This window comes from Mustela lutreola, chromosome 16 (assembly GCF_030435805.1).
Source record: "Mustela lutreola isolate mMusLut2 chromosome 16, mMusLut2.pri, whole genome shotgun sequence".
Lineage (NCBI taxonomy): Eukaryota > Metazoa > Chordata > Mammalia > Carnivora > Mustelidae > Mustela > Mustela lutreola.
This window is the reverse complement of record NC_081305.1, coordinates 47876204-47891229: the sequence shown is the minus strand read 5'-3', so window position 1 is coordinate 47891229 and position 15026 is coordinate 47876204. Positions and strand designations below refer to the sequence as shown.

The 15026-nt window shown below is 46.1% G+C and overlaps 2 protein-coding genes across 2 annotated transcripts; both read right to left on the bottom strand.

Moving 5' to 3' along the window:
* Nucleotides 1-8422: 8422 nt before the first annotated feature.
* Nucleotides 8423-10465, bottom strand: LOC131818191 (zinc finger protein OZF-like; the record flags this gene model as incomplete). The annotated part of the gene is made up of 2 exons (XM_059152445.1): nt 8423-9973; nt 10278-10465. Coding segments are annotated over 2 exons (1527 nt in total), but the record flags the coding sequence as incomplete, so codon positions are not given.
* On the bottom strand, nt 10375-14265 carry LOC131818206 (zinc finger protein 551-like). The gene is made up of 3 exons (XM_059152470.1): nt 14045-14265; nt 11550-11673; nt 10375-10768 (listed from the first exon to the last, which is right to left on the bottom strand). Exons 1-3 carry the CDS (start codon nt 14075-14077, stop codon nt 10683-10685), a joined length of 243 nt encoding a protein of 80 aa, XP_059008453.1. The 5' UTR covers nt 14078-14265; the 3' UTR covers nt 10375-10682.
* Nucleotides 14266-15026: the final 761 nt, after the last annotated feature.

Sequence of the window (15026 nt, the reverse complement as noted above, 5' to 3'; positions counted from 1 at the left end):
TCCTGGGATCGAGTCCCACATCGGGCTCCTTGCTTGGCGGGGAGCCTGCTTCTCCCTCAGCCTCTGCTTGCCATGCTGTTGCCTGTGCTCGCTCATTCTCTCTCTCTCTGACAAAAAAATAAATCAAATCTTAAAAAAAAAAAAAAAAAAAAAGATTATAAGGACCAGGGGAATGACCGTTGGTCCAGAAACACTGGATTAATAGAGAGTGCAGGAGACCAATAAACAGGTTGCAGTGTACCTGTTTGGAAAGGGCATGCACAGTGTTTAGGTGGGAGGACTGTGAAGGATGAGCGGGTAGAGAAATTCTCAGGACCCCGAGATGGATGTATCTTGTGTAGGGCCTGTCAGGAGAAAGTACGCTATAGGTTTTGTGGATTCCTTGGTCCGTCTGGGTTGTCCACCAAAGGCCATGGTTGTGCATGGCAGCGAAGCAAGGACAGAGATGGGAGAGATCTCTTGGTGCAGCCATGAGGTCTTTGTGACTCAGCCAGTATCTATGTTGAATGAACTGGGAATGCCTTCACTGCTCACCTGTTTGTACAGGTGTCTTCTGATGAGGAGAAAGGTGGTGGAGTCCGTATGGTGGCCAGACCTAATCTTCTAAAGCGTAGAGAACCCAACTTAATTTGAACCGTGTTGTTAAGTTTCAGTAAGGTACAAATGACATGAAATGCCCAACATTAAATTGTGCAGTTTGACACTGACTTTCACATAAGCCCATGAGGCCATCAGTCATGATAATAAAGTTTTCCATCACCCCCACATTTCCTTTGTGTTCTTTAATAACCTCTCCTCGAGGCGGCCATTGACTTTTCATTATAATCAATGAGTTTGCACTTTCTAGAATTTGTATGATTGAAGTTGTGAAGTGTTGTGTCCTCCTTTTCCTTGGGTCCCCTCGTGAGACACATTTATTTTACAGTTCATCAGTGGTGCTTACACGAACAGTTCACTGTATCTATGAGATATCCATATAGCACTATTTATTTACTTATTCATCTGTTCACAGATATTTTACGTGTTTCCACTTTTGTGGGCTGCAAGTCAGTCTGCTGCAGAAGGGGCGCCTGGGTGTCTCAGTTGGTTCCAAGTTCCAACTGCTGGTTTGGGCTCAGGTCACGATCTCGTGGTTGAGACTGAACCCAGCGAGCCTGGTGTTGGGCTCCGCCCTGAGCGTGGAGCCTGCTTAAGATTCTCTCTCTCACTCCCCTCTGCCCCAGCCTCCCTCACCCCCACTCCCCCCCACCCTGCTTTCCCATGTGCAGTGGTGCTTTCTTGCCCCTAAATAAACAACTATTTTTACATATGACAAATGTTATTAACGCTCCATTTTCTCAATTTGACTCACAAATGTTGCTTCTTAAGCCACGTGTATTGCAGTTAAGATCCAGACTGTTTCCCTACGCCCTACAGTAGCTGTCTCACATGTCTGTTAACCCACGGGTCCCACTTGCCTTGTTACTGTTGGCTGAGGCCCTTGTTCTTTAGAGCTTGCCGCGTCCTGGGCGCTGCTTATCGAGTCTCAAAGGCTGTCCAGCTGACCACCCACGCCCACAGTCCTGCACACTAGCTAGTGAGGAGACAGGTGATGAGGTTTGTCCCCGCAGGTGTGTGTGGTGGTGACTGTCGGGATGTGGAATGGAATCTTCCTCCCCCCGTGGGTCTTCTCCACACTCCACTATTTGAGACGTGTGCTCACCAGCACCACCATGCAGTTAATTCTGCCTCTGACCACCGGGAGACAGCATCCCATCACACGGGGTAAAGGCTCAGTCCCACAGGATGACTGTCCCCTTAACATGCCAGGCACAAATCCAGGTTGCCCCCTGTGCTTCAGACTGACTGGCTATAAACCAGAGGCTCCCGACCCTTGCTCTCCCTCCATTACCTTGCGGGGGTGGTTCACGGAACCCTCGGAAGTACGTTCACAGGCCGATGAAGAAGAACATGGAGTGAGGTGCAGAAGGGCCTCCAGTGCGGGAGCTTCTGTCCTCAGGGAACCTCAGTGTGCCACCCTCAGCAGACCTGGGGGCTCCTCAGCTGTCCCTGTTCGGGAGTATTTACAGAGCTTTCATCTCCAGCTCCAGCCCCTTCCTGGAGGCCAGTGGGTGGGGCTGTGAGTTCCAAGCCTCTAATCCCTGCCCTTTCTGATGGCCACGCCCCACGCTGATTCTGCTTAGGGCCCCCACCCTAACACACCTCTTTAGCATAAATTCAGGTGGACTCCAAAGGGGGCTCCTTAGGAATGACACAGGTACTCCTATCACTCAGGAGATAACAAGGGTTGTAGGCGCTCTGTGCCAGCAACAGGGCACCAGGGACCAAGACCAGATAGATTTCTTACACCACATTATTGAATAGATATTAAGCCGGAATGTGATGTGCACCAGAAATCAGCTAAGAAATTACAAAGACTTCCAGGAAAAAAGCTCACCATGTCATACAAAAAGCAGATAGAACCCATTACATACATATTTAGAAGAGAAATAGACCGTGTTCTCAAGTAAGGTCACTTGAGAGCATCATCCTCTCACAAAGTTAATCCTAACTTCATGTTTGTAATTGGGGTGACCATGTATGTTAGTTTATTCACCTTATTCAAAGGAAAAAGAAACTTACTTGCATGACAGCACATACTTTCTGGAATTAAGCAATACAGGTCATGAACGCAGGAGTAAGGGAGCCCTAGTGGCCAAAGGTCTGTGTAGTCTTCAAAGGGATTAGGAGGTGCTTATAATTTCTTTAAACTAAATGTTGTGAGAAAAGGGAGGTGGAGAGTCTCTCCTCTTAATCAACAGGGAGAATTGAGACTCCTATTTTTATTTTTTTTTTATTTTTTTTTTTTTAAAGATTTTATTTATTTATTTGACAGAGAGAGACCACAAGTAGGCAGAGAGGCAGGCAGAGAGAGAGAGGAGGAAGCAGGCTCCCTGCTGAGCAGAGAGCCCGATGCGGGACTCGATCCCAGGAACCTGAGATCATGACCTGAGCCGAAGGCAGCGGCGTAACCCACTGAGCCACCCAGGCGCCCGAGACTCCTATTTTTAATCTGCATTTCACATAGCTGAAAACACAGAGCACACCTGACATTCTACCAAATGACGGACCTACCTACGAAGATACCCTACCGAAATAATCTCTCAGGTAAGCAACTTGGGAGTCTAAATTGTATTAGGAAGCCTATTTGGAAGAAGTATAAAATTAAGGCCACTGGTTAACCAGAATTTTTCCTTTTCATCTTGTGTATAAACAGTATTTGCAGGGTCCACTTAGGAACTCTGGCATTAAGTACTTTATTATAAGCTCAAATCGCCCTCCCTGGTATTTCATTTTCAACTCTGTCTCTCTTTATCCTATTTGTAGACCTCCTGTCCTTAGTTTCCTTCAATCTGCAGAATTCTGAGCTGGCCAAAATTCTTAAGTGTCACTTGAGTATATATCTTTGTGCAGGAGACACGTATCTGGAGAATGGACACTCAACTTGGTTTTGTTAAAGTCTGTGGCACCGTCAAAGACTTCTCAAATTCCACAATGGTGAAGAAAAACTTGTTGAATCATTCATTCGTGTCTTCTACATACACATACAGGAATTCCTCTCCATCTTTGATTGCACCAAGAGATGCAAAACCATGATTGGAACAAGTCTAAAGACCTGATATGGAAAATATTTGAAAGTTAATGAAAACTTAAGGCCTAAGATCAAATGAAAAAATAAAACTCATTTCAAGTCTCCTTACTGATACATGAAAAAGGGTGTGTCTTAACACAGCATAAAGAAAGTTAACTACTGGGGCCTCTGCCTTCAGCTCAGCCCGCATTGGGCTCTCTGCTCAGCAGGGAGCCTGCCTCCCCACCTCTCTCTGCCTGCCTCCCTGCCTACTTGTGATCTCTGTCTGTCAAATAAATAAATAAAAATATTAAAAAAAAAAAAAAAGATGGCAGTGGTTTAAAACAAAAAAGAAAGTTAGCTACTAAGTTTCTAATGCTTTACAAGGGATGAGCTCTTTACACTGCCAGAGATAGCAGTCTCACAGTTATTTTACAGAAAAAATTGTCAAGCTGTGATTCTGAATCATTGCCTGACTTCTAGATCATCAGATAAGCACCACCTCTTCTCAGGCACTATCCTCTTTGCAGTATTCTTCCTGACACTCTACACTTAGTGAATGTTTTCTTCATCCTCAGACTAGTTCTTCTTGTACTTTATCACATACACCTAGTTGACCTTCCAGAATTCATAGTAACTTAAATTGTGTAATAATTTATATAGATGTAGGTTCATAGACTGTATTGAGTAGTACACAAATTTAGCTTTTTATTTTTTTAAATTATTTATTTATTTGACAGAGAGGGAGGAAACACAGGCAGGGGGCGCGGGGGAGGGAGAAGCAGGAGAGGAAGAAGCAGGCTTCTGTTGAGCAAGGAGCCCAGCTTGGGGCTCGATCTCAGGGCCCTAGGATCATGACCTGAGCTGAAGGCAGATGCTTGACGACTGAGCCACCCAGGCGCACCCAAATTTATCTTTTTAAAAAAATTCTGCCAAAGCTACAAGACATGCAGGGAAGACCCCCCCCCCCAAGAAGATTTTTAGAAGGTGAGCATATTAAATGGAATCAAGAGATTCAATCAGCCAAATAGAGGATGTGGCAAATTTTAATGGACAAAATGCTTGTAACTTTATCCAATAAATAATAAAGAAGTGGCTTCCTTATTGCCCACAGTGACTACGAGTTTACTGCAGTGGGCTTCAGGTGCTCTCCACCTGTGGCTTGGTGAAGGCTGTAGCTCCTGTGTGACACAGTGGAGACCATGGAAAAAGGCTAGTAATCATCACACCTTCTGGATTCCAGGACACATGTTTCTTTGAATGTAATGAAATTCTACATTTTTGTGAGTGGGATTCCAGAAGCAACCGGTGTAACTTTAGTAAATTGTACTGACTGGTGAAGCTGAGTTAGCAGGAAATCCAGAAGGCTTTATTAGAACACTGGCAATATTTCAATCCATCAAGATGGACTGTCTACTTTCTCTGATGGTCCTGAAAATAATTATGAAAAAACAATGGCTATCCTGCAAATCAAAGATGGACTATAGTTAAAAGAACTGGTACAATTAATGTGTGCCAGATGGTCCCTGGTAGCAGTATCTGAGCCTTGATAAGGCACTTACTGATCAGTCTTCCAAAGGAACTCATAACAAGTAACATTTTATTTCTCCAAACACGAAATGTGTTGTTTTCAGAGGAAAGTAAGTTAATAAACATAGTCTGTATTCTTGCTCTGAGATGAAAGGAAAGATCCTCTTCAGTTGCTGTTTCTCAGTGTTCAGATTAAGGTTTTTGCATGACTTCAATCTTATTTTTCCGTTACCTGTATCGAAGTATAATTGGCAAATGAAACTGTAATACAATTAAAGTGATGATTTCATATATGTATACACTAACAAGGGAAGATTAAGACTTTTAATTTGGGGACTTCAGCTTTGTATTAAGAAAGTTTAAAAAATTTTTAAATGCAGGGGCGCCTGGGTGGCTCAGTGGGTTAAAGCCTCTGCCTTCAGCTCAGGTCATGATCCTGAGGTCCTGGGATCGAGCCCCGCATCAGGCTCTCTGCTGAGCCAGGGAGCCTGCTTCCTCCTCTCTCTCTGCCTGCCTCTCTGCCTACTTGTGATCTTTGTCTGTCAAATAAATAATAAAAAAAAAATCTTTAAAAAAAAAAAATTAAAAAAAAATTTTTTTAAATGCAGAGAAATTGGGATTTGTAAACTTCTGAAGAAGTAACTTTCAGGGGCACCTGGGTGGCTCAATGGGTTAATGCCTCTGTCTTCATCTCAGGTCATGATCTCAGGGTCCTGGGATAGAGTCCCACATCAGGCTCTTTGCTCCGTGGGGAGCCTGCTTCCTCCTCTCTCTCTGCCTACTTGTGATCTCAGTCAAATAAATAAATAAGCTCTTAAAAAAAAAAAAAAAAAAAAAGAGGGGCACCTGGGTGGCTCAGTTCGTTGACTGACTGCCTTCGGCTCAGGTCATGATCCTGGGAGTCCCGGGATCGAGTCCCGCCTAGGCTCCCTGTTCAGCAGGGAGTCTATTTCTCCCTCTGACCTTCTCCCCTCTCATGTTCTCTCTCTCACATAAATAAATAAAATCTTTCTCTCTCTCTGCCTGCTGCTCTGCCTACTTGTGATCTCTCTGTCAAATAAATAAACCTTTAAAAAATAAATAAATAAAAGGGGCGCCTCGGTGGATCAGTGGGTTGAGCCTCTGCCTTCGACTCAGGTCATGATCTTGGGGTCCTGGGATCGAGCCCCACATGGGGCTCCCTGCTCAGCGGGGAGCCTGCTTTCCCCTCTTTCTCTGCCTGCTCCTCTACTTGTGATCTCTCTCTCTCTGCCGAATAAATAAATTTTAAAATCTTAACAAAAAAAAAAGTAGTAACTTTGAAACATTCATGTTTTATTTGACAAATGGAAGCAGAGAAGTCTAACTGTGTTAAGTACCAGGAGATACAATTGATACATATGTTTGTACTGTAGACAGACATCTGCACTTTTCAAGGGCAACTCGGAATTTGAAATTACAGAAGAAATATTGAACTATATAAAATTATTAACACCTTAATTTTTCAGTGAACAAAATAAAAGAGGTAAGGTGAATACTCAAAAGACACATGTATTAAAAAGCCATATGATTGGTATGGTTGCATTCAATCTGCCTTCAGTAGCTAATCCAGTCCATAAAATTTAGCATAACACTTATATTTAAATTTTTTGGTATGTATTCAAGTTATCAGAGTTATGGAAGTCCTGATATTTTTGAAATTCTTAAGAGGTTTTGCAGTGACATATCTATGTTTACATGTAAAATAACCCACCAGTATGCATGGGGATACAAGAACCACCACGAAAATGATGATGATGGAAGACTGTGTGTGATAGGGTTAATGGGACTTCTTAGCAGTCTTATTCACAGATATATATGTAAATAGCCATTACAAAAGTTAGAGTATCTCCTTGTATCAATAATTTTATATGTTGAAAAAGATGAATTGAAAAAGGGAGGAGGAACTTAGCTTCAGAAATACATTTATGAAAACATCAAAATGTGTATTTAAAATGTGCAGTTTGGGGCTCCTGGGTGGCCCCAATGGGTTAAATGGCTGCCTTCAGCTCAGTTCATGATCCCGGGGTCCTGGGATTGAGCTCATGCTCCCTGCTCAGTGGGGAGCCTGCTTCTCCCTCACCCTCTGCCTGCAGCTCTGCCTGCTTGTGCTCTGTCTCTGTCAAATAAATAAATAAAATCTTTTAAAAAAATAAAATAAAGGGGTGCCTAGGTGGCTCAGTGGGTTGAGCCTCTGCCTTCAGCTCAGGTTATGATCTCAGGGTCCTGGAATTGACCCCACATCAGGCTCTCTGCACGGTGCTTCCCCCAACTCTGCCTACTTGTGATCTCTGTCAAAGAAAGAAAGAAAAAATAAAAATAAAAAAGTAAAATAAAGTATGTGTGGTTTAAGTCAAGCACACTTAGAAACTCTTTTTACAAAACAAATATTTAGTGCGCCTAGATGGCTCAGTCCATTAAGAATCCAATTCTTGGCTTCAGCTCAGGTCGTGATCTCAGGGTCTTGGGATTGAGCCCATTGGGCTCTATCCTCAGCAGGGAGCCGGCTTTCCTTCCTCTCTCCCTTTACCCCTCTCCCTCCCCCCACTCATGCACACTCTCTCTCTGAAATAAATATTTAAAAAACAAAACAAAAATTAAAAAAAAAAAACAGAAACATCCACAAATATTTAAAACTTGCCACTTACTGGTCATTTTACAGTTTTATTACCTATGTTCTTAAAGTTATCTATGGTCACGCTCTCAGTACTTTGGGAACAGAAACACAATGAGTTGCTACTGGAGTATTTTACCAACTCCGTGTTCAGTGACATCACCTCAGCAATCTGACATTTACCATGAGGGTTACCATGGCAACCAGGGGTTGCCAAAGATTAAAACCTAGGCCTGATTTAATGTGTTACTAAGTTAAGAAAGCAGAGGAGAATATGCTGATGCAGACTAACATATTCATAAGTCTGGAGCATGTGGGCTTTCAGTTGTGAGAAGGACAAAAAGTTGAGGGAGAAAAATTTTCTAGTACTCAAAAACAATTGTTCCCTGTAAGAAATACAGAAATACATAAAAAGAAAACAGGCAAAAGATTACAAGCACACATTTTATCAAAGACAAACATAGAGCAAATAAATGACAAATGCTCAACATCACGAACACTTTGGGATATGGAATTAAAACCAAAGTGACTTACCACTACATACTTGTTTCAAGGATGTCACAGAACTTGAATTGACATGTGCTACTGGTGGGAAGGCCAAAGAGCATAACCATTATAGATCAGTTTTCCCACTTCTTAGAAGTGGGAAAACTGATCTCTCTGGCAGTTTCAGTTATTACAACAAGAGAAATAAAACATCCACATAAAGAAATGAATGTAAATATTCACAGGAGCTTTATTTGTAAACACCCCAAACCTGGAAATAACCTGTATGTCCAGAACAGATGCACGGATAAAGCCATTATCCACAGAAGAGAATCCTACTCGGCAATAATACAAAGAATTCTAATGTACCTCACATTCAAGGGTTTTCTCCAATGTGAACTCTCCTGTGTCTGAGGAGGTTAGATTTGCGGCTAAAAGATTTCCCACATTTGCTGCATTCATAAGGTCTTTCTCCAGTGTGAACTCTCTGGTGTTGAATAAGGCTAGCATTTTGGCTAAAGGATTTCCCACATTCCCCACACTCATATGGCTTTTCTCCAGAATGAACTCTCTGGTGTTGAATGAGGACAGACCGTTGCCTAAAAGATTTCTCACATTCACTGCACTCATAAGGTCTTGTGCCAGTATGAATCCACTGGTGTTGAATGAGGTCAGATTTTCGGGTAAAGAATTTTCCACATTCATTGCATTCATAAGGTCTTTCTCCAGTGTGAACTCTCTGATGTTGAATAAGGATAAATCTGCGGCTAAAGGATTTCCCACAAACACCGCACCAAAAAGGCCTTTTTCCAGTATGAACACTCTGGTGTTGAATGAGGTTAGAGAACTGTCTAAAGGACTTCCCACATTCACTGCACTCATAAGGCATTTCTCCACTGTGAACTCTCCCATGTCGAATGAGGTCAAAGATCTGTCCAAAGGATTTCCCATGTTCGCTGCAATTATATGGCCTTTCTCCAGGGTGAACTCTCTGGTATCGGAAAAGGCTAAAGCTTTGTCTAAAGGACTTCCCACATTCGATACACTCAGAAGGCCTTTCTCTAGTGTGAACTCTATGGTGTTCGATAAGGTTGGATTTGTAGCTAAAAGATTTCCCACATTCACCACAGCCATAATGCATTCCTCTAGTGTGTAGTCTCCGGTGGTGAATGACTTTAGATCTCCAGATAAAGACTTTTCCACATTCATTGCATTCATAAGTTCTTTCTCTAGTATGAATTCTCCAGTGTTTTATGAAACTGAAGTTATGGGTAAGAAATTGTCCACATTCTCTGCATCTGTAAGGCTCTTTATCACTGTGAATTCTCCAGTCTTTACTAAGGCCAGAGATCTGGCTAAAGAATTTCCCACATTCACTACACTCATATGGCCTTCGTTCAGTGTGAATTCGCTGGTGCTGCACAAGTCTGTAGTTGTAGCTGAAGGCTTTCCCACATTTGCCCCCCTCATAAAGCCCTTCTCCGGAGCAGACACTCCAATGTTGATCAAGTGCACAGTCATGGCTGTTAGCTTTTCCACACTGACCCCCATTGTACTGACTTTTCCCGCTGCAATAGGCCTCCCCACTCTGGCTGCCACCATGTGGCTCCTCAGTGTTGGAACTAGTCTGGAGCTGTAGATGTCTCAAGGTGGCTGGGGAGCTCTCTCCAACCTTCCTACATGTGAAAGGCTGCCCTGACACACAGAAGTTGCAGCTTGTCACACACAAGGCCCTGTCCACATCTCTTTTCCAGGGCTTCTCCTGACTGCCATGCCTCTGTTGCTGGTGAAGGTCTGCATGGAAAGAGAAGCATCTCACACATGTGGCACCCAAGTATGGTTTCTGCCAAGGGTATACTGTTTGGCACTCAGCAATGGTGTGAAGTATCTTTCGACACTGGGATACACATCTCACAGGGCTGATCTTCTGTGTGGACAGACCTGCCTGAGAAGCCCTGATCTGGGACTCTCCTACAAACAGCCTGCTCAGAAGGGGCCTCCTCGTCCCATGCCTACAACATGAAAGCAGAAATGCTGAAGAAATGCACATTGACTTCGGTGGAAGGGGGGAAGCCCCATTTCAAAGGTGTATCTGACACAACAAGTTGTGTCCAGGTGATTGCTTTGAGAACAAGGCAGCTGGGGGCAGGTTGGGGTAGGGGCTGCTTGGCAGTACTAAGCCTCTGAAGAGACCAGAAGAGAAGACCTCAACAGACAAGACACAAGCATAGGGTGCACCACATAGAGGAAGGGATCCTGCCTCCTCATTCCTCCTCCAGTTGGACCTTATCTGCCAGTGACACGGGCACACTGTGTGGGAGGGAGGCTGGCTGTGGCCTGTCCCAATAAAACTCAGCTGGACCTGAAGAGCAGGTTCAAGGATGACGTAAGGACATGTGCACACCTCCTGACACCACATGTAGGTCACTGTTGGAGGACATCGTAAAGGGAGCAGTGCAGAGGATCTGGTAGCACAGGAAGGCCACAAGGGTGTAAGGAGCTGCAAGTCTCTGGTGAAATGACAAGTCAGCAAAGTGTTAAGTATGCAGAAGAAAAGGTAGAAACAACACGTGGTTGGTGGTACCTGCACCAAAACGCTACTGAACACATGGCAAGTCGCCAGTATGATCTGAACACAGCCCTGATGTCATGCCCTCCCCCAGCTGACACTCTTGAGGGCCAGACCTCCTCTGAGACCATCTTTGCCACATCCACCCTGTAAAACCAGTGTTTTCCCTGCACTCTCTACTGTGTAACTCCTCAGAACCTGAATGATGCAAGACACACAATGAGTGGCCCCAAGTGGCCCCCACTGGCCCCATGCAACTTGTCATGCAGTAATATTCAGGAAAGAAAATAAAAATACAATTGAAGGAGGGTCCTACAAGAACGGCCCATGGTTCATGTGAATGATGATCATGACCTGGCACAAACAGTTGCAAAGAACTGTCAGCTAGAGGAAAGGGGCACAGCTGGAAGCCAGGAATGTGGACACAGTCACCCAGCCAGGGAGAAGGCAAACAAGGTGGGATCCATTAAGTTAACTTCAAGACTCCTGACTTCCAGACCCTTCCCTGCACTTTTTGAAGTAACAGGTATGAGGGATGCTTGAGGAGTCGATTGCTCTGGGCACTCTACACAGCTCAGCACAGGGACCCACAGCACACATAACAAGGAAGTCACAGAAATGAGCAGAGCCCATGGTCCAGCTGTGGGAAAGAGAGAATTCTGGGGGAAAAAGGAAAAGCAGGACATCACTTCAGGACACGAGGAGCAAGGTGACAGTCTTACCCAGTGAGGCCACAAGTGCCAAGTTCTCCAGCATCACACTGCAGTAGAGGCACCTCTGAGGTTCATCAAGGAGTCTCCACTCCTCTCCGGAGAAGTACACGGCCACATCCTCGAAGTTCATATTCTGTTGTAATGTGGACAGTTCATTCTATGATCAACATCCCTCCTAGGAGTCCAAATTCATTATAACCCCATCCTCCACATCTACCCTCAGCTCAGTCTACTCCACACTTCAGAGGAGATACCAGGCCTGGGTGTGTCCTTGGAGTCACCTACTCCACACACTCCTACTGATACTGAGTCTTCCCACAACAACAGGCAGACGGACAGATAGACATCTGAACTGGACATGGCATGGCAGTCATGCTACCTCTTGTCAGTGTAGTTGGTGTCACAAACACAGGTTAGGGAGAGAAGCTGGCTATAGGGAGGGTGTGCACAATCTGACTCTTGTATTACCAGGCAATACCACCAAAAACTGGATCATCCCTCCAAGATGCAAAAAAATGTGGCAATATCCTTCATCCTTATGACCCCAATTCTAGGGTCCTGTGGTCATGTGTTTACACTCACTCTCTTTCTGCCACACTTCTCACAGCTGCACTCCCACAGCTACAGCCCCCTCCTTCCCTACACCAGAGTCAGCTCCTTGGCCTTTCTACATGTTACTCAGCATATATGGTCCAGAAAAAGCCTTGCAGTTTCAAGTAGGATCAAATACTACTCCAGACTGATGGTTCCCACTGACAGAGGAAGCCTTGAGTGCTACTAGGAAAGCCTCCCTCCCTGTTCTTGCTTTAGCCTCACTACCAAGAATAATACCAGATTTCAGATACCCACAGCTCTCCTCCACCTGTGTGACACACGCACTTGATGTGCTCTCTCCAGTCACACTGTCCTCTCTCCATCTAACCTCATCCAACACTCAGCTCCACTGGCCTCGCACCGCACCTCCAGTCAGTCTCATAAATGACCACTTGAACCCCAAGCTAATGCACCAGCCTCACCTGAATACTTGGGCCCCACCAAGGGACACAGTGAAATCCTGGTAAGTCTGCAGAACAGAGAACAAGCATCAGCCCCCATCTCAGCGTCATGTTGTTTGAATTACTCCTACACCTCCACACCCATCTCCTGTCCACTTGTTCCCTGGAGCTCCTGGCCACATACCAAACCATACACTCTCCCCTCCTTCTCTATGATCACTTCTCTCCTTGATCCGTGTTCTGACACCCACCCCCACAGCCAGGGAGCCAAGCAGGAAACCTAGTTTTCAGACCCACCCTCTTCTTCCAGGGCTACTATGACCATTATCCTGACCAAGATGCCCAATATCTACAGCTTCTCCCTGGTCCATATATTCTTCACCTTTTGGAGAAGTCTACATCCCAAACTCCTCCTCTGAGTTCCAGAGGCGCACAAACTGTTCTCTGAACATCTACTCTTAACGGACCAGAAATCCCCAATGAAAATTACTCTATGAACTTCCCCATCTTAACTGATGGAGCGTCAATCCTTCCATCTGTCAAAGCCAAGCCCTCAAGTTATCCCCCACCTCGCTCTACCTCAAAATTAGAAAACCCAGAAAGCCACACCTAGAACACTAACGCTGAACCAGCCATTTCTCCATGGCCACCACCCTGCTCCGGCCACCATCACAGTTACCCAAACTACTGCAGTAGCCTCCTCCCTTCTCTTCCTACCACCAATTTCACACCTCTACTCCTCTCCATGCTGCAGCCCCAGGGAGCCCGATGAGACCTGGGTCAAGTCACATGCCTTTACTCCTCCAAACCTCCCAGAACATCCAACACCGGGGTGTCCAGACCTGATAGGAATCAGGTCTCACTCCTCCCAGTTCCCAAGGAAAAGAAAGGACACCTGCAGGTCCCTGAGTCCTCCAAGCCTTTGCACATTCTTCTATGTGCAATGCCTGGGATCACCTAGCCCAGCCTACCACCTGGTGACCTCGAGGACTGCATTCCTTCTGGGCTTCAGGCCTCAGAATGCTTCAGCGCATTCTCGCTGGTGCGGTGATCTTTACAGAAGGCATCTTTCCTGTGCCAACCGTTATCACCCCTCTTCCCGCCTGCTCATCCTGTGAGCAGCTTCGGAAACGTGGGAGAGCCCGACTTCAGACGCTGTCCCTCTTTTGCTCCCAGGTCTCCCTGGCTCCAGCGTTCTGAGAATGAAGGAAAACTCCTGAGGCACAACTTACCCGTACACTCTCTGCTGCCTGTAGACACAAGAGCCTGGGTCAGCCCAATGCTCCCGGGTCAGTCGCACCTCTAAGCCCGTGCACGAACCTGTCCCCTCAGCCCGGAGCCCGCTCCCGCGCGGAGCCCGCTAGCGCTAACCCCGGGGCCCCGCCTACCGGCGCCTCCCTGTCCCGGGCAATGGGGCCTGGGCCGCAGGGTCGTGAGCGGGCGCCCGGCGCTCGGGCCTTTGGGGTTGGGGACGGCGGGGAGGGCCCGGGGAACGAGCAAACGTTTTACCTGATCCAGGTCCTTGTGCGCGGCAGCCGCCATCGGACTCGGCGGGCGGAGCAGGGCTGTGGGGCAGGGAGATCTTGATCCCAGCCTGCTGCGGGTCACCCCCGCCAAGCCTTAGAGCGGCCTCTTTGTAGCGGGGACAACGCCTTCGTGTCTTACTCACGGGCCGGGGGCTCCGAAGCCTCAGAGCGATCAGACTGCGAAAAAGCCAAATGCCCGCCTTAAGCAGGACGCCGGAAGTCCCGCCCTGACCTGGTGCGTCCGCACGGAAATGCTCCTGTCCTGGGCTTTACTGGGTCAACTCCGCCACAGTTAGGCACATTGCCTCCTGGGTAATGTAATTTCCTCAGCCGCACAGGTGGTTAGAGTGTCCAAGTCCTTAACCTCCGCGAACAAAGGTTTCGTGGCGCCACGGGTGTCTGAGAAATAAGAGTCATCTAGCCTTCGGGGAAAAGAAGCTGTTTATTCCCTCCCCCCCGCCTTAAGATTATTTATTTATTTGACAGAGACACAGAGAGAGGGAACACAAGCAGAGGGAGTGGGAGAGGGAAAAGCAGGGTTCCTGTGGAACAGGGAGCCCGATGTGGTCCTGGATCCCAGGACAGAACCCGAGCCCAAAGGACGACTGAGCCACCTAGACGCCCTGTCCTTTCTTAAAGGGACAGTTCGCAGACATCTGGAGAGTGTTGTCTGCAACTGATCCTTGTTAGAGACATTTCAGACTCCATGAAGCTCAGATTTGACCCTTAGGCCAAAAGTATTTCAGTTATTCTCAATACTACAAATTTAAATGGACATAGTCTCTTTCAGACTCAAAATGCATCCACTCTTAGCTATTATTAATATATATTTTCTTGCTCATCAAATGCGTATGATCAGAGGAGTTAGTCGATTTTGTAAATCTTTGGTCAGAGCCATGACTTGGAAGAAACACTGATGTTCAGGCCGCCTTGAAATGGGGGAGGAGGAGTTACCTCTGCATCTG